This window comes from Halichoeres trimaculatus, unplaced genomic scaffold (assembly GCF_033239565.1).
Source record: "Halichoeres trimaculatus isolate MK-OKI-2021-1 unplaced genomic scaffold, fHalTri1.1 fHalTri1_scaffold_12, whole genome shotgun sequence".
Taxonomy (NCBI): Eukaryota; Metazoa; Chordata; class Actinopteri; order Labriformes; family Labridae; genus Halichoeres; species Halichoeres trimaculatus.
In genome coordinates, this window is record NW_027437190.1 from 19,033,423 (window position 1) to 19,057,723 (window position 24,301).

The window sequence follows — 24,301 nt, forward strand, 5'->3', positions numbered from 1 at the left end:
TCTAATGCTCCCCAGTAAGAGATCACTTCTATGTGCGTGGGAAGTTTGAAGTGTATTTGAGTTGGGCAATTTAATTTGTCATACGAAGAGAAAAAAATTAACAAGCAGAGAAGAGAAGGAAACAAAACACTCTGTTTAATTTGTCTGAAAGGGGATGTGATGCCACCAGTTTTAGAGGAAATTACATCACCCTTTTTAGCTTGTAGAAGCTGACTGACACAGTCAGATTAAGACTTATCTTATATTGTTATTGTTTGAGTGTGTGAAGTTACAACAATGTTATAGCAAAAAGACAGATTGATACTCAATCTGCAGCAAAGCTTGCATGCTGGGGCTGGATATGACACTGCCAAAGAATGAAGTGCCCTCATGTAAACACTGTTACAGCCAATTCCTGACTGCTCTCTGTCCATTATTTGTATTTCACATTTTTGCATGTTTTCATTGTTTTTGTCCATGAGTTTGGTAACTGTGCTCTAGGACAAGTCTGTGGTTTTTGTTGTAAAGATAGCGGGGGATAAATTAGGCCTAATTTTGTGGCTAATGCTCTTAGTTATCATTCCAGATGGCAGCAGTTTGCTTAAAGACAAAGCCAAAGGATTAAGGCATTTAAACACCAGTTTGTAAAAGATGCTGCTGTAGTTTTCAGAGATTGATAAATAATATTTTTTGAATGTTCACATAATGATACTAGATCTTCAACACAATATGTGTAAAGCTGCAATATGAAAATAATAGATGTTGTTTTGCTTATCGTTTTTACCTTTCACTGGTGTGGCTCTGATTGCATGATCACAAGGAGGTACAGTCAGTGTGTCTTGGAAACCTCTCCCACAATAGCCTGTTTAATTTCAAGTTAATTGTTGGATTTTTTAACCTGATGCTTACTGACATGAACACTTGTACTGTTGGGTTGCTGGTTCTCATTGTAGATCGATAATTGACTAAGGCAGCCAGATACAAAGGCAAATACAAGGCATTCAAAGTTTTTGGTATGTTAAAGTAGATCTGTTTCTGTAAAACAAAATATCATGAGCTCAAACTGAATGAAAATATAAATGATAATGACCATCAGTGGACATTATGGATTTCATTTGCTCCTTCCAGAGAATGGACAAGATGTCACATTTTGTCAATTTCAAAATTTGTTATTGAATAAAACATGTGACCCATGAACATTTGAGCATTTACTGGCATGCATCATTAATTAACGTAACCCATCTTGTATTTAAAAACAAATGAATAACAGTTGTCTTCTAAAGTTTCAGTTTCAAATTCAAGGAAGATGTGTAATCACATTTTCTTCAGTAAACTAATCATTAATCAGTCTGACGGGGCTTTTCCCTGATTCTGTGTTTATTTGATTTACAGTAAAATCCTTTAAGGCTGGGCTTGAAATAGGAGCTTTTAATGGTATATCCCAGCTTTTCTCCTTACAGCTCAGATACACAAACACATCTCAGGAAGTGATCCTAAGTAACTGCTCATGAATGGGGTCTTTTCAACAATTTGATGGTGCTCATTTAATGCAGCTTTATTTTATCTGCTTCTTTGGGATCAAGGGTTTTATTTCCTCTCTGTTGTGGATTTGATAGGGAGCTGTTTTCTTTGTGTTGTCATGGAGCCAAGACGACATTAAATGTGTTCTGGTATGACTGAATGTGCAAGATTGAGGCTTAACACTAAAACTGAACACATTCATGCATATGTGTTATCTCTGAATCAGGCCATAGAGGTCAATATTGGAAAAACAATAAGCATAATCTCAGATTTTAATTATTTTTGTTATTTTAATTCACAGGATTAAACCTAAACAAGGCTTCAGTTTGCCATTGTATACTTAGACATCTTCTCAAAGGTGTGTATCAGGCAAAAAAGTGCATGAATGCATTCTTGGCTTCTGTGTTTCTCTGGTGATTTGCCAATGACGTCTAACCTTTTGTGTCATGACAAGCTTTGGCCTGCATTCTCCTTTTTAGATAGGAGCAATGACGTTGGAAGGATGCTCTAAGGCTGTCAGGAAATGACTTCTAGACAGAATTTATATGAGAAACCTCTTGCTTTCTATGAAATGGCAAGAGATTTGAAAAAGGCATATACTCAACTGTGAAAAAATCTTGTAAATCAACTTGCTTTACTCGCATGCTTTTTTACAGTCTCCTTCTCTTCACGGGTCTCTCTTTGACTGTTGTCTGGTTGTCAAGAATATTTCTCAAAACCTGCTTCATTAAAATGAATGCAGCCCATATGAAATGGTTATCTATGTAAATGTTTTTGCAGAACCAGAGGCTTGAAGCACTAGTCTGGACTGTTCTCCTCCTCCATGTTTTAACTGTTGGAAAACATTTGTATCCACAGAGTCTCAATCTGAAAATGTCAGTGATAATTAGAACTGTACGTCCCTATGTCCCCATGGCCCAAGCTGCCTTCCAATTACCCATTTTGTCTGATCAACAACTCCCTCAGGTAAATCCTTACATTTGAGGCGCTGACCTGTTTTTTTGACTGTACTCAGTCTTGAAATGTGGATAGAATGTCTCCCTGAATGCATTTCTCATTAGATGCTTACTGAGTGTGGTATGTAAAGGTCACTGGTCCAGATACTGCAATCTGCTGAGAAGCATTTGGTGAGGAAGGTCATAGAAAGAAATGCTGTACCACCCTCAAGCTCCCAAGGTTTTGAGGCTCTAACATCTTTGGAAATGCTTGGAAAATTCCAGTTTTGTCTGGTCTCACAACCTGTAGCTGTTTTATGTAAGAAGTTGCATAAGAGTGACTTCTCTGTTGAATAAAGCTTTGCTGCACTGAAGCTACCTCTGAAAGAAATTATGCTAGGCAACACAACAACAAAAAATGTAGCTTGCTACATCAAAGCATTCTTGCAGAATTTTCTTTTCCTACATTGGAAGCCAGAGTCAAAGTTGTGTCCATCAGAAGAGTTTTACCCATAGACTGTATATAGAGTGGACAGCGTGGCTCCGCCATTTATCATTGTACAGTTTTGAAGCCAAAATTCCCCAGTCACAGGCGCCGCCATTGTAGCAGTTTGGAGCCAGAGTCTGTGCAGTAGAGACGATGAGGGATTCTGGGAGAATCTGAGTGGAGCTGGGTGACAAAAGTGAAAATTATTTTTTTCTTTCGAGAGTCTAATCACTTCTTGACTCTACCTCCCAATATATTATTTTATATCCCCCAAAAAATACCCCAGAATGGCAGCTGTCAATCATTGTTAAACGTTACATAAAGCCTCGTTTTTAACCTCGTATAACTAATGAAAACGAAACTTTTCCGAAAAAAAGAGGACTTGGATACAAGACAGCCAAACGATATCTTCAAATCACCACGAGGTGTAATAATTTTTTCAAGTTGCACCACAGCCCATCTGGAATGGCTGGAAAGCCGTAGATTTAAACCTATGCTGCAGCCAGCCACCAGGGGGAGCAGTTTTTGTGGAGACCTCACTTGAGCCGAGCAAGCGGACGTCTATTTTTTTTTACAGTCTATGGTTTTACCTCTATAAATTTCAGACATATACCTTTGTCTTGCGACAGAGGATTGACCTGATTCTTTTATGATAGTGAACATTGAAAAACAGATTTCTTAGATCTCACGAAATTTAGTCAAACAAATCAGTTTGATAAGTTAATGGGTACAGTAGTTTGTATAAACATGTCTGGTTTCTCAAAATAGAATTGTAGAGATGACAAAAAGGGGTAGCTGTGCCTAGTAAAGAAACTCTTATATACATATAATCAGAATAAAACAAAAAAATTGAAAGGTGTTGATTGAATTAAATGTGATGTTTTATACATTTCATTTATACATTTCATTTATACCAGTGAGCTCAGGAGCTCAAAGAAAGCCAATTCTGTAACTTCCCCACAGAATCACACTGTTTCCTTGTTTCCCGCCTTATGTTGACATCAGATATCTAGCTACTAGCTCCACCTACATATTTACTATACAATCCATATTCTTATCATCTCACTCATAAGACAGTGAGTTAACAACTATGTTTCTGAAATGTCAAACCAATCCATCAGGAGAGCACACACGCTCACAGATACCAGCACACATACTCATGAAGTGTACAATGATAACTGAAGTATTTTACATTCACTCAGTTTATTCCACAAAGTAACCTGTGTCAGGCCTACTAGAGATTTATAAATGTCAGCCATTACATGTTCACACTCGTGTACATTATTCCAGTCAGCGTGTGTAAAGACTGCCCTGGGGTTTAAGTGGGAGGAGGCCATGCTGACATCTCCACTTTGCTGAGTCCATTAAACTTTACAGTGCTGCCTCACCAGAGTCTCAATGAAGCGACTAATTTATTGGAGAGGTGAAAGCACTCTGCTGGACGTCTCACATTTGAAACATTTAACTTCATTTATTTTCTTGCTTCGAGGTTTAGAGAAGATTCACAATAGTTTAAATTTAACCTTTTGTTTTATTTTACTGCGGTTTCATGAAACAAAGATTTTTTTTTTTTCAAAGTTGAGGCTTTTAAGCTTCATTGGATTACAAAAAATGAGAAGTGTGTGTTTGCACAACAACCTCCGTTTCAAATCAAGACAACGCAAAATTGAATTATTTGTTGCTAATTTTTTAGTGTTGATCAATTATTCATTAGAGCAGTCACACACTTTTTCAGCTTCACAGTTTTTTACTCACGCACTCTCAGAGGTGGCATCTGCTGCATATTAAATATGGTACCAGTTTGAAGAGGAATAACACACCTTTGAATTCAAATGAAGTATTTTGCCTTTGCAGATTTTAGATGAAATTTTAATTGCTGTCTGATTTCTCTTCTCTTATTATTGAAAAATTTGAGTCTGGAGTTACAAGACCTTGTCATTACCTGCGAGCACATCAGAAATGTAAGACTTGTAGCCAATAAATAGATGAATAAATCTGCAGTATGAATTATGTTTTGTAAAGGGGGAGTACACTCTTTTCAGTACAGAGGATGCTTTTTTCACAATGACAAGGCTCTTGTCTCTGTCAGAAAGATAATGACAGCTGGTTATCCTTTTCCAACAGGTCATTAAACAAGATTCACCTTCACACTGATGATAGATGGCTGTCTTTTTCCACCAATGGTCCTATAACCACAGCCTTAATAGCCTGCACAGGGTTCTGCTCTCTGATTCGTATAATCCCTGAATTCACCATGAAGCTCTGAGCCCTTTGGAGGCCACCCTCACCTAACCCGTTACCTCTGCTGTTATCTGTAATTGGGTCGCTGTAAGGTATGGATGATTTGTACAGCCAGCAGATTCAGACGGCCAACCTTTGAGATGGTCTGTATAGCTGTCACTGACTTGTCTAACAGATGTCAGCTAATGGAGAGGCAGTCAGGTCAGACCAAGTGTAATGTGGTCTACACTGATACAAAACTTTGGACTTTCAGGCAACACTTATTGTGTCTTTTCTTTTCTGGTTTGACCACCAGCATTACAACCGAATGGATGCTTTTTAAAACGTGATGGAAACACAACAGACTCCAGCTTCTGCTGCCTAAAAAAGAAAAAAAAAATCTCCACAGATGGGTTAATCTATTACATAAAGATGCTTCAGAGGCGTCCAGAGAGAAATTATAGAATACAGAAAAAATATATGGGCAGCAGAATGCCTCTCTGTAAAGCAGCTGTCAAAGGCCTCAGTAAATCTTCTTGTGCTTGCTTTTAGTGACTGTGTACTTTTCTGAGACCTCTGCTCTCAACATTATTCTATAACACAAGGTCAGACTGTTTGTCTTGCTTTGTATGCAAAATAAATAGTCACAGCCCAGGGCCTGCAAATGTGATGCATCTAATTAGAGGGAACAAAATACCAGTCAATTTTTCTTCTCTTAGTTACTGAAAATGTGAGCAGGGAGTTAATTCATTGGACTCAAAAAATAAGTATCATGTCCAAGTACAGCACAAAGTTGCAAACACAGACTGCAGCGAAACGTGATTTCAATGGTGTACTCAGTCTTACGACACCTTTATCAGATACACATTTGTCTGTGTGTTTGTGTCTTTGAATACTTATCTTTTTATCTCCACCTGTGATTTGTTTTAATTCACAAGTTGTGGTATTTTTATGAACTGCTGCTTTTGAATTAAAAGGTACTCATTAGGATTAGTTGATGCATCTTTAAAAGATTATTACTTTTGACTTAATTCATAAGACAGTGAAAATAAGCTGGAATATAAGGATGTGCCCCCAAGGGCAAAGGGTTGGATTGGCAAGGTCTTTGCAGCTACTTGAGCTTAACCCTCATTCAATGGTTATTCAAGATTTATATCAACTTAGCTCTCATAGCAGATGACAAGAAAGATTTAATAATCTTTAGCTGTTTGCATTTTTTCTTCCAGAGAAAAAAAAATTCTAGCAAATTCAGCAATTTGAAAATCCTGTCTTTATATTTTAATGTTTAGTTCTTGAGCAGAGGTTATAGTAGTATTTTGCTGGTGCTGAAAATGAAAATCTTTTAGTTATATTAACATCAAAAGAGAGGATGAATTACCATTACTATTGATAATTGTAATAAAAAAAGGTTGCCACGTTGCTGACTTCAAATGAGAGGTAAACTGTAATTTAGAGAAAGACACAAAGCAGGCCCAAACAGATGGGAAGAGGACTGCGTGAAAACAGTGTGAAGCAGAAATTGAAAATGTTTTGTTTTGAAAACAAAGAAAAAGACCATCAAACTGTTTATTTGTTTTAAATGGCAATATACTGACCTCAGGAATCGTAGCTCTCCTAAGAGCTTTATAATTTTAACAGCTTTTTCTGTCAGAATGGCTCCTCTAATAGAAATTCTTGTGTAGTGCTGTTAATGGAGATATAACATTACGATGAAATGAAAACAACCCAAAAATGCTGGGGTGACTGGTTCCTACAAAGTCTGGTAAGATTTTCAAGAGAAATATGGCATGAACACTTGCTGAAATTGTAGTTCTTGAAATGTATTAGTCATAATGATAGTCCTACTTCAGAGTCACTGATAAAGTTGAATGTTGAAGCTCATGTAGCCTAGGATGCTAAGTTTTGCCAAAGAGGGATGTGCTGGGTGATGCTAGAAAGCAAAAACCAAAGAATAATCCAAATGTAGGGCTCAGTTTTGCTCTGTCACTCTAGGCCTTGATATTTCTATAACAGGGTTCACAAACAAGTCGTTAGGAAACAAATTACATAAAGGAAAACCAGATTTGTAATGTAGTTGTGCTTCTTCCTTTTAGTTCTTGATATTCTTTGCAGTATTTATTTTTCACAAAAAGCAACAGTTTCCAAAACATCAGTGATCTTTACATTAAGATCAGCAACTTTATCACTGGCCACACTATGGTCAAATTTAGCCTATAGGGGTAGATGTGGTGTTAGTCTTGATGTCACTCTTCAAGAAACTGGCCAAACTTGACCTCAAGGAAAAATCAATTTCAGTTTAAGTGAGATGCAGACACAGAGTTTCCCCCTTGATTTATTTTGCCTTCATTCATTGCCGTTTTTCCTGTCTAACTGTGTGCAGGGTAGCAGGATGGTTTACTGAGGAAAAAATTCAGCTGATGTAAGGACTACATGAAGCTACTGTTACTCATTTTAAAACAGTTCTTGATTAAAAGCAGAAATACACATTAAGACAGGAGGAAGAAATTTGGTTTCATTTTCACAGCTTACTTCCAGTGAGAGCGAAAAATGTACAGAAAATTGGTGTCGTTGAGCTGCATTTCCGACTTGGTGCAACCATCCTAGAACTACTTGAGAGTGATAATACCGGTACCGATTGCCAGGTACCAGGCATTGGTACTGTGTTGTTTCACATGTGAAAGGTACCCATTAATGTGCCTGACTGCTTTACAGTATCTCTGTCTTCATGCTATATGCTGTTGGAATGTGATTGTGATTGAAGCTTTCTGCTCATTAGTTACAATAATGTATACTGTCTGAAGCTGAAATATGCCTTTAAAGAGCTCCGAAGATGCGCTCAAAGCATACTGTCCACCTCTATATATGCTTGTGTTGAGTTCTTGGATGCTGATTTCATGTATTACTGGGACAAGTATGAAATAATTTGTCATCTTGAGTACGCTTGGAGTTTCCCATTAAATGAAATATGAAAAGAAATGAAATACAGTCGGTTCGATGGACATCATCTTAGAAGATTGATATGAACTCAATACCTTTTGTCAGATAATAAGATAGGGTTAAATCTCTCTGGAGATGAGCAGTGTAGGTGAATAATGATGGATATGATGAGGAATAAAAAAAATGGTGTTCACTGGAAGTTGCTTAAGAATGAAGTTGCTATCAGTAAAATAGTAGTTGAAGTGGGAGTGGGAGTTTGACTGGTGCAGACAACATGCGACATCTTGCATTTTTCTTATCCAATCATAACTCTTACCCAGATCCAAACCCTGACCATAACGTTACTATAACACATGACTCTGACTCTGACTCTGCAGATGCAGGGTTGTTGGTGGGCTGCTTTTTCTGTGAAGTCTGCAAACAAGGAAAAGGTCATTTCTTGATTTTCATTTCCAGTCTTATGGGTTCACCTGAAAGGTGTTCCACAGATCTGTGGCTAGTTGTAACACCACCTGAGCAGGTGACCAGAGAATGTTCCATGTTGATCACCTATTTTATTTAGCTCCATCCTGTTCATTAGAATTGTAGATATGTTGTTCATGGGCTCAGCAGCTCCATGGGGCTGTTTTTAGGAAGTGAAATTTTGTCCAGTTTTTGGAATGTACTTCCAAAGTTTGGTTCAGTGGTCTTGTGCAAGACACTGAACAACTGAAGTAATATGATAGGAATGACTATGGTTACAGTAAATATTGTGGGTTGTATTTCTTTATGGCCATTTGCTTACACTTCCAAATGCTAAAATATGGCCCATCCAACATGTACATTTGACTTGAAAATGAGATTCTTTATCTTTTCTTGTACAGATTTTGGCAAATATCATCATTTTCATGTGTGGCAACATGGCGGGGGCGTACCACAAGCACCTCATGGAGTTGGCGCTCAAGCAGACGTACCAGGACACCTGCAACTGCATCAAGTCCCCAATTAAACTGGAGTTTGAGAAGAGACAACAGGTAAAGTAGTAAATATGTCTTAATGACTGTTGAGACAGAAAGCAGGAAGGGGGGAATGATTGAGTACATAGATTATTGTTCAGGTGTTTGTGATGAAGATGGTTGATTGTAATTATGATGAGGTGTAAGAGTGTTTACAAGTGAGGATTAGATTTTGTAAGTTGAATTAGTGGTCGAAGCTCTGTGCTGTTGATTGACAGGGGAGAAAAATGTTACCCAGCTGATGTCATTATGTTGACTTAAAGCTGCTTACCAATAATTTGTTGTTTCTAATTTTTGAGTCCTTCCTGAGTGTCTACAGCTGGGTTTGGATACAGCTAAGATAATAAAATACACATTAAAAATTAGATCTATATTTCTACTTCTCTGTACACAGAATATGCTGTATGCAAAGTTGGAATGGATTCGGTAACATTGGAACCGCTGCTGCATAAGAGCAGTGTTTCCTCCTTTCAGTGCTGATCAAAGTTTACTTCTGTAATAGCATTGAATGAGATACAGCTAGCTTTTGTAACACACCCCCCAGATGAACTTTTTGGATGTTTTCCAGTCATGTGAGGGTAAAATCCAGCTGTTGTTGCTGAATTCTCAGACTCAGGGCAGGGCTGGTTACCCCAAGAGTAAATCCAGCTTGTATTGTTAGAGCTGTCACAAGTGGAGCTAAAGATGCCTTGGGTGAAGCGTCTCGCTGCTGCCTGCGACAGATGGTGGCTCCTGTGCAAAGATACTTTTCTCTCAGGCGCTCATAATATATGCTGTGTCTTGCATGCTTTTATCCAAAGTGCCTTCACAGTATAGTGAGTGCATATGTTTTCGGTAAAAGTAGATGGAGGGGGGCTACATGAATTTATCAGAATTTCAAAGCTCACTGTGCAGCAACCTCCACAGACCCTTTTCTATGTACAACTCTGAACTCCGGCAGATTGCAGGTACACCATCAGTGGTGCAAAAACCTGCCAAATTTAGGGTGACAGTGGCTTAATTGAGTGTTTCCTCCTTGCTGAATTCCTCCCTCCCAAGAGAGCAGTTTTTGTTGCTAATTACCGTGCAGGTCGGGTCTGAATAAAATCTTAGAGTAGCTGGAGAGTACGACAGAGAGAAAGCTGAACTCCCCTAAAGAAAAGATGTGAAGGGGATGGTGTTTTAGTCTCTCCTCTTTGTTCGGTCGAAGAAATAATGACCTATTGAATTCTTGTAATCTGAGTTTATGAAAGTCAGCCAGACACAACATAGATTCCAATTAACCTTGAAGCTTTCAGAGAGGCTAATGACATTCTGGTGACAGTTTGTGTATCCTTTTATCATCAAAGCTTATCATCCTAACAGTGGATGTGGAAACTTGTTGCTTTACTAAAGCCTTTTTTCCCTCTGCACCTGTTCACTAAAGTCTAAATGTTGGATTACATAATCAAATTCAATTATTTATTTATTTTTGGTCCATTAAGCAAAGGATCATTTACAGAAAATACTGAAAGCTGAAACAAATGAACTGTGAGGCATCTTTGTGCACACATCCAAAATATTTGTTGAAGATCCTCTTTTTTTGAATATGTAATAAGATCTGATTGTCTTCTATAACCCTGAGTGTGCCTGCAGTATATTTTCAGTCTCTCTCTTAATTCCATTAGGAGCGTCTCCTGCTGTCTTTGCTGCCGGCTCATATCGCTCGTGTGATGAAAGCTGAGATCATCCAGAGACTAAAGGGCCCAAACTTTGGTCAGATGGAGAATACAAACAATTTTCACAATCTCTACGTCCAGAGACACACAAACGTCAGGCATGTATTATTCGCATATAAATATGACTTACATGACCAGTACTGCTTTGTCTACAGAGGGATCTCAGTGAATCAGAAGATTGGAAAAAAAAGTTAACTATTTTCAGTAAGTTATTAAAGCAAAGGAAAAATTGTTAAACGCACAACCACATTTATGAAAAAAACTTGAGACCTGACAGACATCCAAAGATCACTGACACCCTTCTTAAGGAGGTGAGCCACAGGAGGTAACTGCTGAAAAGGCCAACAGTTTGCAGAGTGCTCTACTGAAGGTTATCATTGCAAGTTGCCTGGAGGGAAAAAATTGTGGCAGGGAAATGGTGCAAAAACAACAGGGATGACTTTAGCTTTGAGAGGATAGTCAAAAAGTGTTGGTAGATGACCTTTGGAGAGTGGACTGAGGCTGCTGTCGGTGCATCAACAGCCACCAGGAAAGAGACTACGAGTGATGCATTTCTACTATCAAACCACTCTTAACCCAGAGGCAACATCAGAAGCCTGGGCTAAGGAGAAAATGAAATGTTGCTTACTGGCCCTAAGTCCTCTTTGCAAGTTAAAGTTAATTTTGCATTTCATTTGTTAATCAAGACTCATGAGCCTGGAAAGAGCAGAGAGGTACAGACCCCAGGATAGTAACTTCGACTGTGTATCTGTCCTCTGCTGCCATGCCAGTTCCCTCTTGAAAAAGAGATTTCAAATCTCAATGAGGCTTTTATCTGTTTAAATAAAGGATATGATAATAACAGTTTTCACAGTCTGTGAGTGTGACATTATTTGACTGGTGTTGGCCCACTAACTTCTTATCCAGTCCAGAGTCAACACAGCTATACATGGTACTTTAGAACACTTCAGGCCTCCATCTGTTAAAAAGCTTTTTGTATATGTTAATTGACTTTTCCAGCCTGCTCACAGAGCCAAAGCTTGAAATATTTCAATTTACATTCCACAAATAAAAAGATTTGATTGCAAAAAAAGGACTCATAATAGCTTCTGATTCATGAAGGTGTATCTGTATAACTTTTACTCTTTGAGTCTGTATTAACACATAATGCAGCCCAGATGAGATTTAAGAGAGATTTTTAGCAAGTATTAAGCTTCAAGAACTTATAACATGATCATATTATGATTTATTAATATACATGTTTTTCCATCTCCAGTATTCTGTACGCTGATATAGTGGGATTCACACGGCTGGCCAGTGACTGCTCACCTGGAGAGTTGGTGCACATGCTAAATGAGCTGTTTGGCAAATTTGATCAAATTGCCAAGGTAAACAATTCATCACTTCTCTTCTATTCTAGGAATCTTATCTTTTGATTCAGTAGCATGTGTTTGATATCAGCCTCTCAAAGTCCAAGGGCTTTTTTCTTGTTAAATTAGTCTGAAAAACTGATCAAAGGGAATAAACAGAGACACCAATGGATGGGAATCTGCAGGGATGATGAAACATTCTAACAAAGTAGCAGTGGGGCATGTAGAACATTGAGAAAATCTGAGGTTGGATTTTCATATTATGGGTCATTATGTGTCTTTATGAAAAGCTGCATGAACTGTCCATCAGCAAGACCTGAATGTGACCCTGTGTTTTTTTTTTTTTTTTGTAACTTTCCCTCCTCAGGAAAATGAATGTATGCGGATTAAAATCCTTGGTGACTGTTATTACTGTGTGTCGGGTCTGCCAGAGTCTCTATCCAACCATGCCAAGAACTGTGTGAAAATGGGGCTGGACATGTGTGAGGCCATCAAGTAAGTGCTGGTTACATGACAGCTGCCAAATTAACCAAGCAAGTTTTTTTGTCTTTTTTTTGTTTGACTTAATGAGTTGCATTCATCTGATGTTTCCAGAAAATGTCTCAATTCAAGATATTTAAAGACATAAATGACATCTGAATTTCTTTGTAAGGGGAAAAAATTCTGCCATTGGAGCAAGATAAATGTACATGTCAAGTTTCTCAAAACAAGAATATATTTTAAACTAAAGTAACTAATCAAGTATTTTTTTTACCATATTGGCAGATTTTTTATTCTCAAGCATTTCAGGCATCATCTCTGTCTTCAGCTTTCTGGACTTATCAGGTGAATGTGGCTTATATTAGGTCTAATAAGACAAATTCTTGCAAAGAAATTCCAATTTTGCAGTTTGTCTTTACCACACATAAGTAGTACAAAAGTGGTAATGAGGATTTTAAAATCTAAAATGAAACTAGATTAAAGTAAATCAAATTAAATTGGCACAATCAAAGAGAAAGTACCTGCACAGCAGTGGTTCATTCTTCATACTTCAGACACAGAAAACTAAAAGGACAAATTGCTCCACACTGTTTTTTTGTGTGTAAAATCAGCTCTGCTCCAGAGATTTGTAAGAGTCTAATTAAACCTCTGGATATCAGAGCTACCAGTTTCGACTTCCTGCAGTTCAAAGACTGTTTGGATATGCCTTTAAACACAGAGCTCCTTTATTACAGCTCCTCTACCTATAATGATGACAGGTACATGCTACCCATCAGCTGAGCCGGAGAAACTTTTCTTGATTGCCAATTAAGCTTACTCAAAAGTGTGGTGGTGTGCACCAAGTTCTATCTCTAACTCATTTGTGGGCATTCAGGAAAGATTAAAAGGAGGAGGCTGGGGCACAGTTAATTGTACGAGGGAAAAAAGTCAAAAGAAGGTGTAATTAAGGGAAAATTAAAGGTCAAGATTAGCTTTTATTAACAGTTTGTTCAACTAAAAATGCTTTTCTCCAGTGTTCTAGCTGTGTGTATTTCTTTTTAGCATATTCAATGATTGGATAATGTTTTTACTCTCTTATGCTTTCCACATGACAGGAAAGTGCGAGACGCTACAGGGGTTGACATCAACATGCGTGTGGGTGTGCATTCTGGGAACGTTCTTTGTGGTGTGATTGGACTTCAGAAATGGCAGTACGATGTCTGGTCACATGATGTGACACTGGCCAATCATATGGAGGCAGGCGGCGTGCCAGGGTGAGTTAATGATTTGGGTAAAGTAACAATGTAAGAGGAAAATGTTGATTCTTAGAAACTTCACCACAGCATACCTGCATGAGTTTTTTTCTGTTTTGTCTGAGTGAATCTTTTCTTAAAACACAAAAAACACTCAGATTCATTCCTGGTATTCATATAAAACTTTACATTGGTAGGCGAGTCCACATCACCTCAGTGACACTAGAGCACTTAAATGGTGCCTATAAAGTAGAAGATGGGGAAGGACAAGAAAGGGACCCCTATCTGAAGGAACATGGAGTCATCACCTATCTGGTCATCAACCCAAAGGTGTTGACAAGCATTCACCTTAGTTTAAAGAATAGTGGCACAACACAAAATGCATTAAATAACACTATTTCTATGTTTGTTGAGGTGGAGCGTCGAAGCCCACAGCATCATTACCGTCCCAGACACACTCTAGATGGAGCAAAGATGAGGGCGTCAGTCAGGATGACCCGCTACCTGGAGTCATGGGGAGCAGCCAAGCCCTTTGCCAACCTGCACCACAGAGACAGCATGACTAATGAGAACGGGAAGATCAGCACTGCTGTGTGTAATTTCTCCAAACATATGTCGAGATTTTGCTAATGGCAAAGCTTGGCAGCAGCTTGTAACCCGTCTCTCTCCTTTTGCTATGTGTGTAGGACGTGCCGATGGGGCAGTATCACTTCCAGAGAAGATCAGAAAGGCAAGCTGCTCAGCTTCCAACACCAGTACAATCTTCTTCCACAGGATTATCCCCATCCCTTAACAGAACACGGACAGGAGACAAGATGTTTAATAAGACTAGATTGCTGCTAGAGGCTTTGATGTGGGGGATTAATATTCTGTGAACCTAAAAGATGTTCTGTCTTCTTTCTTTGTTAAAGGACAAAGTCTCAGAAAAAACGGTTTGAAGAGGAACTTAACGAGAGGATGATCAGGACCTTTGATGGGATAAATGCACAAAAGTAAGGGTAATTTAAAAATGCATATACTATCAGGGTATCATTCGTTTATTCCATATCCATTTTAGAATCCAAAATCGGAAAACAGATAACGACTTGTTATTCAATTTCTCATTTTCAAATCAAAAATCAGAAAACAAATAACGGTCTATTTTTCGCTTTTTGATTTTGTGTTGAAAAAAGTAATAGAATATGAGAGAATGGAATTATAATGGGATTTTTAATCCGTGTATGGTTTGTTCTTTTGTTATTCTGTTTCAAAACAAAATTTAAAAAAAATAAAAAAACAACAAAAAAACTGACTTTTTTTTGTTTTTCTGTTTTAAAACCAAAACGGGAAAACTGAAGAATAGAAAAACGTGGTTTTTCTGTCTGTATAAACCTTCAATGTGAGTTATTTGTCTCATCTTTATATAGAGAGTTCACATTTAATATCAAAATATCACACCAACAATTTTGACACAATCTTTTGTTGTTTTTTTTGTTTTTTCATTTTTAAAACCAGGACAGAAAAAAAACATGTTTTTCTGTTTTTCTGTTTTTCTGTTCTTCCGTTTTGGTTTTAAAACAGAAAAACAAAAACAAAAAGTCAGTTTTTTGTGTGTTTTTTTTTTTTTTTTTTTTTTTAATTTTGTTTTGAAACAGAATAACGAAAGAACAAACTATACACGGATTAAAAATCCCATTATAATTCCATTCTCTCATATTCTATTTTTAATTTCAAAACAAAATCAAAACAGCGAAAAATAGACCGTGATCCGTTTTCCGATTTTGGATTCTAAAACGGATATGGAATGAATGAATGATACCCTGATAATATACATACCATTTCACGGTTTTAAAAGTAATTTAAGAGTTTGCTGAAGGTTTGTAAATCATGGTAGCATTCAGAGAAGCTGTCTCTCTGAAAATTAATAAATATGGAGAAAATCACTCTTCTCTGTAGTTTTATAGAACATTACCACAAGACCTTCACCTCCAGTTTATACATAAACACATCTTGTTTTTCTCTGGTAATGTCTATATTTTCCATGTTTTACTATACAAATACACAAATATGTCTCTGTGCTTTCAGACAGTGGCTCAAGTCCGAGGACATTCAAAGAATATCGTTATTCTTTCACAACAAATCCTTGGAGAAAGAGGTAAGGAGTGGTATAAGTAGCTTGACATTTTTGACCCACCCCCAGTAAAAAAACTGGAATACTTGCATGACAAACCATCACAGAATATGTTATCTTGAAAACCCCCATGCATCACCCAGAGCTCTTGAATTAAAGTGTTTCCTGCAGCATCTGAGTGCAAAGCTGAGGATCTTTTGAAGAAGCCATAGAAACAGTTTTGAAAGACCAATGTTCAAATGTGACCTCCTCTTTTCTACTTTCAGTACAGAGCAACAACTTTGCCAGCCTTCAAATACTACATCACCTGCGCCTGTTTGATCTTTTTCTGCATATTTATTGTGCAGATTCTCGTCCTCCCAAAGTATGTGTGCTTAAGCATAATAAGACAATTAATTAAATCATTTTCCTTTTATGTAAGTTTAAACAGAAAATATATGTATTTTTAAACAGCAAATATTGCTGCGAGAAATCAAACTAAAACTTACTTTGGAAACTTTCTGACATGTTGCTTTTTCCCTTTCAGGACGACTGTCTTGGGATTATCCTTTGGGATGGCTTTTCTCATCCTTTCTATGATACTCTTCATATGTTTCATTGGACACTTCTTGGTGAGTTAATTCAATCACTGCAAACGTTTTTCTTTGGAAATTTTGGGTTTTATTTGAACCTTTACTTGATCATAAAATGCCCACCTTGTAGTGGCACCTTTGTGTGCTAAATGTTTGTCCTAATACCTCACTAAAGGCACTTCAGTGGCCCTCTGACCAGCTTTACTGCTCATTAAGTGCCTTTTTGTTATCCTAAGTGCCCTTCAGATTAACTCAAGTGCTTCCCTGTCTAAAATGAACCCTGACTGTGAAGGAACTAGATGACTCCCTGTGTAAACCACTGCCATGGTGCCAGCTCTAGAAAACAAACAGGCATAGATTTAGAAACGAAAGTGAAAAAAAAAATAAGGCAATGATGTTTCATGGTTTTAAACATACTTGTTTGCTTGTTATTTGAGGTGACCTGCTGCTTTGCTCTGGGGTTTCCAGTACTGAAGTGGACAACCTCCCTGCTCCTGTTTTTTGCTGGCCAAATTACAAATTACTCATGATAGTCCACTTCACAGTTTATTCTACAGCTCCAGTGTAATAACTCAAATCAGCCCATGTCAATGAATCCTTTGTTAGAAGAAACAGTCAACTCCATAATACTGATGCATTTATTTTGCTTTGCACTCTCTTGAAGGAGAGTGTCTTGCCGTTTCTTGCAGCACATTTATTTTCTCCATCTCAACCCTCCTACAACAAAACAAGATTGGTAGAATATCATTTAATCTCCAGTAGAGCTATTTACAATGAGCTAGCTTATCTTCCTTATATCATGAATACATTATATTTCTACTTTCAAAACATATAGTGTGACACAAATTTGGAAGTTTTTTTTTGCTACAGTGATACAGGAAGATTTATTTCACAATACCCCAGATGATCTGAATGTTGCTGAATGAAAGAATTAAAGGTTCAGTCTGTAGTGTTTGGTGGAAAATACCAGAACAGAAGGTATAAATGAGGTACATAGCCTGAATACCTACATTGCTTTATTTAAAACATGTGCTGGGTTTCAAATTGCATACTGGTGCACTGGCAGTATGGAAAAACACGGAGAACTTTGATTTTTTAGCTAGGGCACTCAAAACAGCCAAAAAGTTGAGAGCATGGACTGTATATAAGGTGGACAGTGTGGCTCCACCATTTACCATTACTATTTTGAAGCCAAAATACCCCCGTCAAAGGTGCAGCCATTGGTAGCAGTTGTGCAGCCAGAGTCTGTGCACTAGAGACTGTGAAACCTTGTTTTTAACCTTGTATAACTAAAGACAATGAAACTTTTCAGAAAAAATATGACTTCAATACAAGGCAGCCAAATGATATCTTCAAATCACCACAACAGTCAGACGTGAAACACTTTTCTATGAGGTGGATTAATATTTTAAAGTCATTCCCATCTTGAATGACTGGGGAGATGGATTTTTTGACCTATACTGCAGCCAGCCACCAGGGGAAGCAGTTTTTTGTTGCGACCTCACTTTGAGCCGAGCAAGATGACGTCCATTTTTTTCACTGTCTATGGTTAAGAATGGAACAGTGGACTCTTCTCACCCTCAATAGTCACCATGTTGGCTGTGTAGAGGAAGGGGCAGGAACAGATATAGCAAAGGATGATGGTTGTTAGAATCAATGAATAACAGAAGAACACCTGTAAACGGTTGCATAATGCAATCCTAAGTGCAAAGCCCTGGTGTTTGATTTGGGACAACACTACCCTGTAAGATTCTGTGCACAAGTGCAGAGTATACACAGTGCATTTCATCTAAGTGCACTTACAGAGGTACGCGATCTGAGACACAGCCATAGCCGTTAAGCCCTATGAGCCTGTTCATGAGAAATCTTCCTCTGCTGTATTTCAGCTGAAAGTAAAAAAAAAAACTGGTCACCTATACTTTTTAAAAATGTGTTACATTAGATACACCAGTTGTTGGTGGAAGCTTGCCAACTAGAGGGTCAAACTTATGGATCTGAAGAGCAGAGCTCCTTGTTCTCAAAGGCAACCAACGTTTTTCCAACGAAAGGGCTTTGCAAGACAGCTATTCAGTCCAACATCTAGATACCCATAAATGTTCCTATTTCTACACACTGCATCTTTAAACAGTATTAGTTTATGTATACATATTTTTGCCTGCTAGTATTGAAATTTAACATCAGAAAACTGGAAGGTTGAAACCCAACAGTAACTTGATAGTTTCCAGTTTTACAGCACATCAAAGTGAAATTCTCACAAAATAAGGGGTTTAACCTGTGTTTCTCTTCTTGGAGACACTGTCTCTGTTCAGATGCAAATGTTGGTTTTATTGCTCACAGAAGTTAAATTTGTATTTGATCAACTGACTTAGATATCCTGCTGCTTCTGTGAGTGTATAATTCAACATCTTAAACTGAAATCATCTCTGGCAGCTTGTCTCTCATTCAGTCTTTTAATTCTCCCTTTTTTTATCAACTTGTGCATTTTGTGATGTACCAGCCTAGAGGTGAAATTGCGTGCAAATTTCTTGTTTTCAAAGCAAAATTGCATCCCACTGGCTCTACACTTCAACAATAATCCTGCAGGTGCATGATACATTCTGCCATCCCTAATTTATTGCATTGTAATGTGCACCCCTGAGCTATTCAAATGTCACATCTACTCAGCCACATGCTCAGAAATTACTCTGAGATTGCTGTGAATCAAGCAGACAATTTGAGCTGTTGGCAACAGGCCGTACCAGTATTCACTGCCGCCTGGGAAGATATCATTTCTGCATCAAAGATAAGACAGTCTGTAAACATATTAAGATTGTAATGTGTGGACTGTCAGGTGATAGAGCCTCGTAAAACGAATGGGCATTACTGCTGAGTGTGCTGCCCTTAGAAACAGATAAGTTCTGATTTGATTGTTAAACAGGAGGAGGGACAATACAACAACCCGGTTCAGTTTTAATAAAAGTCAGAAAATTGACATTGCAGTTTATTGGAAGCTGTATACTGTTGCTCACAGCATTTTACAGATGAATGAGTCACTTGTAATGGTCATTTTGTGGTGCTGTTATTCCAAGCAGTTGGAAGTACATTGCATCATGCACCATTACACTTATAGGAACCAAATTTTATACTTTTATGTCTCTTGAACTCATTTTGCCCTCTTGAGCAGAGTGGGGGAACTTGATTAATTTCACAGTAATTGTCCGTACTCTACAGGAGTTATTCATGTGTCATTGTGCGGCTCTCTGCATTCATAAATTGGATCTTTAATATCTCAGACCTGTACTCTCGGGCTCATACATTCTTCTGTTTGTGAGCTGTTTTGTTTGTCTGTCCCTGCAGCACTGCAGTAAAAGCGCCTCCACATCTTGGATGTGGCTGCTGAGGTCATCAGTCATTATTGCCAACAAGCCATGGCCTCGCATCACTCTCACCATGACAACCACAGCTTTAATACTCATAATGGCAGTCTTCAACATGGTAAGCTTCTGTGTGGAGGTACTGCAGGGGGGACGGGGTTCAAATAAACATTTGAAAGAAACAAAACTTTTAAGACATCTCTACTGCTATTTGTGACTCTGACATAATTGAAAAGTAGGAGGAGAAAACATGATTTTCACATGTGATGGACCGTATTGTTCTGAATATAAGACGATGTTTTTTTCCTGGGGAATCCTCTTTGGAAAAAGTGTATTTTTATTTTTGGGACTAGGCTTTGAACACCTGCGCTACCTTCTCTGTCCAATCGCTCTGTCTCTCTATCTCTTTGTCTATCTCTGCCACTCTCACTTGTCACTCCACAAAACCTTTTAGTGGCAGGTACCGTGAAAAATGGCAGGGAGGAGCAATTGACCAGAGCAGCGTGGCTTGAGCTATGTACAAGGGAAAAAGCTAATCAGCTAAAAGTTATGGTGCTAACTTTAAGATTATTGTGGTGAATGCTGCTGAGGCATGTAACAATGTTCAAGTGGCCATCCGATGCAGAGTCACAGGCTGTTCCAAACCAGCTACTACATTCTCTGTGTAGGGTTGGGTACCTTTCACATTCGAAACAATATGGTACCGATGCCCTGTACCTGGCAATCGGTACCGGTACTCAACGGTACCAATTTTCGGTACTTTTTTGTCTATGTGGTAAAAAATGTCAATTTGTTTAATAATAAAATATATATGTTTTTTACAACTTAACAAATTCATTCTTCAATATATAACCTTGAAATGCTGTGTTCATGTCCAGCATGGAAAATCACCTACTCTTCCACCCCCTTGCAGTCACAAGAATGTGTTTAGGTACCTAAACATGGTACCTTTTGAATCTACATGAATCGCTACCCAGTACTTTTGTTATAACTCGGTCGGTACCTAAAAAAGTACCTAAATCGGTACCCATCCCTAACTCTGTGTAAATGTAGTATGTTGTAGGCACTGCATACTGCCTACTGCTTTAGCATGTAAAATGTAGCATGACTGTTCTGTTGGGGCTGTTTAGTAGTAGACTGCTCTGGTTTTAAGTTTTGGAAGGTGGAGCGACAGCTGATGATTTTTTTTTTTTTTTTACCTTTATTAAAAATGTACAAAACAAACTATGGGTAGACTTTGACAATTTTGTTTATTGTTAATCATACCACAACAGAAACATCATATTTGATTTTTAATCTTACACCAAAAGTTATGCTGATTATTTTTAAAAATCTGGAAAGGATTGACTTTTTATTTTTACAGCTGATAGAAAAACCTCTTCCACATAATCCACATATGTTTAAAAAAGATAATAATTGGATTATATGGGCTTTAATGAATTTGTAGAAGTAAACACCTCTTCTACAACTAGAAGTGACAAAATTTACCAGTGTTATTCTCATTACTTCACTTCTTTCTCACTGATTGTCTTACGTTAATGTTGTTGTTTTTGTAGTTTCGTGTTGACTCATTCCAGTAAGTGGCAGTAATTCACCCAAACCTGCCACCCGCACAGACAAACTGCATTAGCAGTGTTCATTGTGGGAAACAGTATGCTAGGTAGACTGGTCCATTGCATACTTAGAAATTTTCCTGGATCAGTAGGACATCTGGGGATTTTTGGCATACCGCAAATTTTGCAAAATTTCTCATACTACCTACTACATACTTAACTTCGGCCAAAATAGTAGGCACTACTAGTGTAGTAGGCGGTTTGGAAAACAGCCACAGAGTGTCAAATGCAAAGATGGCTTGCTTAGAAAAACATCTTGAAAATACCAACTCTCAGCAAAAAGCATTCCACCTTGTTTATTGTGGTTTTATCAATGGTTTATAAGAGTTTTCAAATAATGTGTTTTTTTGTGATTAAAAGAAAAAATGTCATCAAATAGCCTTTTTTCCAAAAACCTGTCTTGGAAAAAGGGGGTCGTCATATATCCAGGTTCTTATATTTGAATCAATACGCTAATCAAAGCGAAACTACAGATCTGATTTGACTTGTTTGTGAAGTTCATAGAAATCCAACCAACATTCTAGCTACTGTTTTACTATGATACTTTAAAGAGGGAGTATTATGCTGTGCCTTAAAAAAAAAAAGGATTTAAAGAAACAGCGTCAGATGTCCACTGTAAACATGAGCAGATCAAACTGCTGTACATTTATATTTCTTCCTGACAGCCTTTTTGTTTTTTTTTCTGTATCTCAGGGCTTTCAATTTATTTTGTTTATCAGTTCACATAAAAACATATCTTTAGACACTTGGGGAACTATTCTAATAAATATATACTTTTCATCAAGCAGTATATTTCCCTTGGCTAATCTTAAGATTGTGGTTTTCAACATCATTTCAATTTAGTGGTAGGAAGGACAGCACATTATGATACAGGCTTATTTTAGTCAGTTTTTCTCCTTGAATTTAAAGTTTAGTCGTTTTTTCTGAGGAGGAAAAAAAAGATTAAATTAAAAAGCTTGTTTGAAAGTGAAATAGTTGCCTGAGGCCAGTGGTGAAGTTGTGTGATAAAGCATGGTGTCAGGATCCTGGTTGAGACCTTCACACAAATCGATTCCAGAGATTATAATCTTGTTTTGCGGCTGATGCGGGTCAGTCGCCACGGGCAGAAGAACCACATTAACTTTGATTTGCTCAGTGGGGCAGCCAACCCTCATTTCATCCTACAGGTGCACTCTTAAAGGACATTATTGAATGGTTGTCACCGTAGCCTTTTATCTCACAGGACTGTTCTCCTAAGGCAAGTACAATGTAGACAAGGTATTTTTTCTCCATGCTGACAACAAGTTGAGCAGACAGGCGAGTTTAGAAATGTTTCCTGCAGTGGATTTATACTGTTGTTTTTTACTGCTACCAAAAAGAAGACAAACCCTTAATTTCTCTTGACTTTTTGTTTTTTTATAGTTCTTTTTAGAGGATAATTTGCCGCCTCCTGTTCCTGTTTACAATTCATCAAATGAATCACTGTTTTACCCTAATGGACAACTAATCGCCTTCACAGGAAGAAACAATTTCTACCTGCCTGTGAGTGAAGATTAACATTATCACTTTCATGCTTTGCTGTGAATTCACAGTTGTCTTTTTTCGGATAAATCAACCCACTAATGCATGTCCTATTCTTTTTGTCCAGTATTTAATTTACAGCTGCATTCTGGGCCTCATCTCTTGCTCTGTGTTCCTGAGAATAAACTATGAGTTAAAGATGATCATCATGCTGGCAGCTGTGGTAGTTTACAACATCATCATACTACAAACGCACGCCTCTCTGCTGGATGAATACAGCCGGTTTCTGTACAAAACTGAAAGCCTGGACAGGTAGGTGCACAGTGACAAATGGACAGACAAAAGAGTGTGAAATGTGGATTTAGAGAGGCAGGACGAGTGAAAAGAGAGGGTTAAAGTAGAAGCCTGAGAAGAGATAAGAAAAAAGGAAGACATGTTGGTACACATGTGATACCAAGAGAAGGAATAGGGAGGGATGAAAGGATTTACACTGAGGTCTCCTTCCAACCAAACGAGTCAAGAAGAGCGCCAAATGGAGTCACCCAGGGGGCAATGTTTGCAGGTGTCAGAACCACTTTAACTGGTTTCTCTCAATGTCCATATCTTCCCCCAACCTCTTCTTCATTCAATCTATTTCCTCTCACAGCACCCATAGATCAGGGAGAGAGGATGTGCAGCAAACCATGCACCAACAACGCATTGATTTCACACAACAGACCAGCTTCAGATTCCATTATATGGTTTATTAATGCTTCCAGCTGCATTTATATACCATGCTTGGTGTACTGAAAGGACTTATGTGTTCTTTTTTATATATATATTTGTAATAATTGGAGGTTCATGTTTGGCATTTGAATGAAAAAAGGTGCGCAACTCTTACTCTTAAGTTATGTATCACACCTCCATGTACCCCTCCTTTTATCTGTGATGACACTCAATGTGTCTTTTAGTCACCAGATTAATATATTTTTCATAAACTATTTATGTAGCCAGTCATTATTGCATACACGTGACTGGTCTGTCTTTTCTCAGCTACATAATGTTAGTTTATTTGCAGCTTTGGTGGAAAATGTGGACGCTTGTTTTCTGTAAGGGTCCGTGAGTTCAAGTAGAAGTCAGGTTTTAGCCCCTCTAACATGATTAATTATTAAAGATTAAAGATAAAGCAATTTGTGTGGTGGGTTATTTCCTTGTTGTAACAATGCTTTTGGCAATAAATCTTATACCGCTAAAGTCTTTTTATTTCCCTTTTAAATGCAGCTACAGTTGAAAGGAGCATGCACTTGAGGGATGAGCAGCATAGAATGTGGATTGTGGCCAT

The 24,301-nt window shown here is 37.9% G+C and overlaps 1 protein-coding gene across 1 annotated transcript in view; it reads left to right on the forward strand.

Moving 5' to 3' along the window:
* The window catches only part of adcy2a (adenylate cyclase 2a), a 64,012-nt gene that overhangs the window by 27,838 nt on the left and 11,873 nt on the right, over positions 1-24,301 (forward strand). The window contains 15 exon segments of the mRNA XM_074684116.1: positions 8,943-9,092; positions 10,721-10,869; positions 12,027-12,138; positions 12,488-12,615; positions 13,695-13,853; positions 14,030-14,162; positions 14,247-14,423; positions 14,519-14,562; positions 14,744-14,824; positions 15,897-15,966; positions 16,209-16,306; positions 16,469-16,553; positions 19,851-19,988; positions 22,882-23,001; positions 23,108-23,292. Coding sequence (XP_074540217.1) covers positions 8,943-9,092; positions 10,721-10,869; positions 12,027-12,138; positions 12,488-12,615; positions 13,695-13,853; positions 14,030-14,162; positions 14,247-14,423; positions 14,519-14,562; positions 14,744-14,824; positions 15,897-15,966; positions 16,209-16,306; positions 16,469-16,553; positions 19,851-19,988; positions 22,882-23,001; positions 23,108-23,292 — 1,829 coding nt within the window.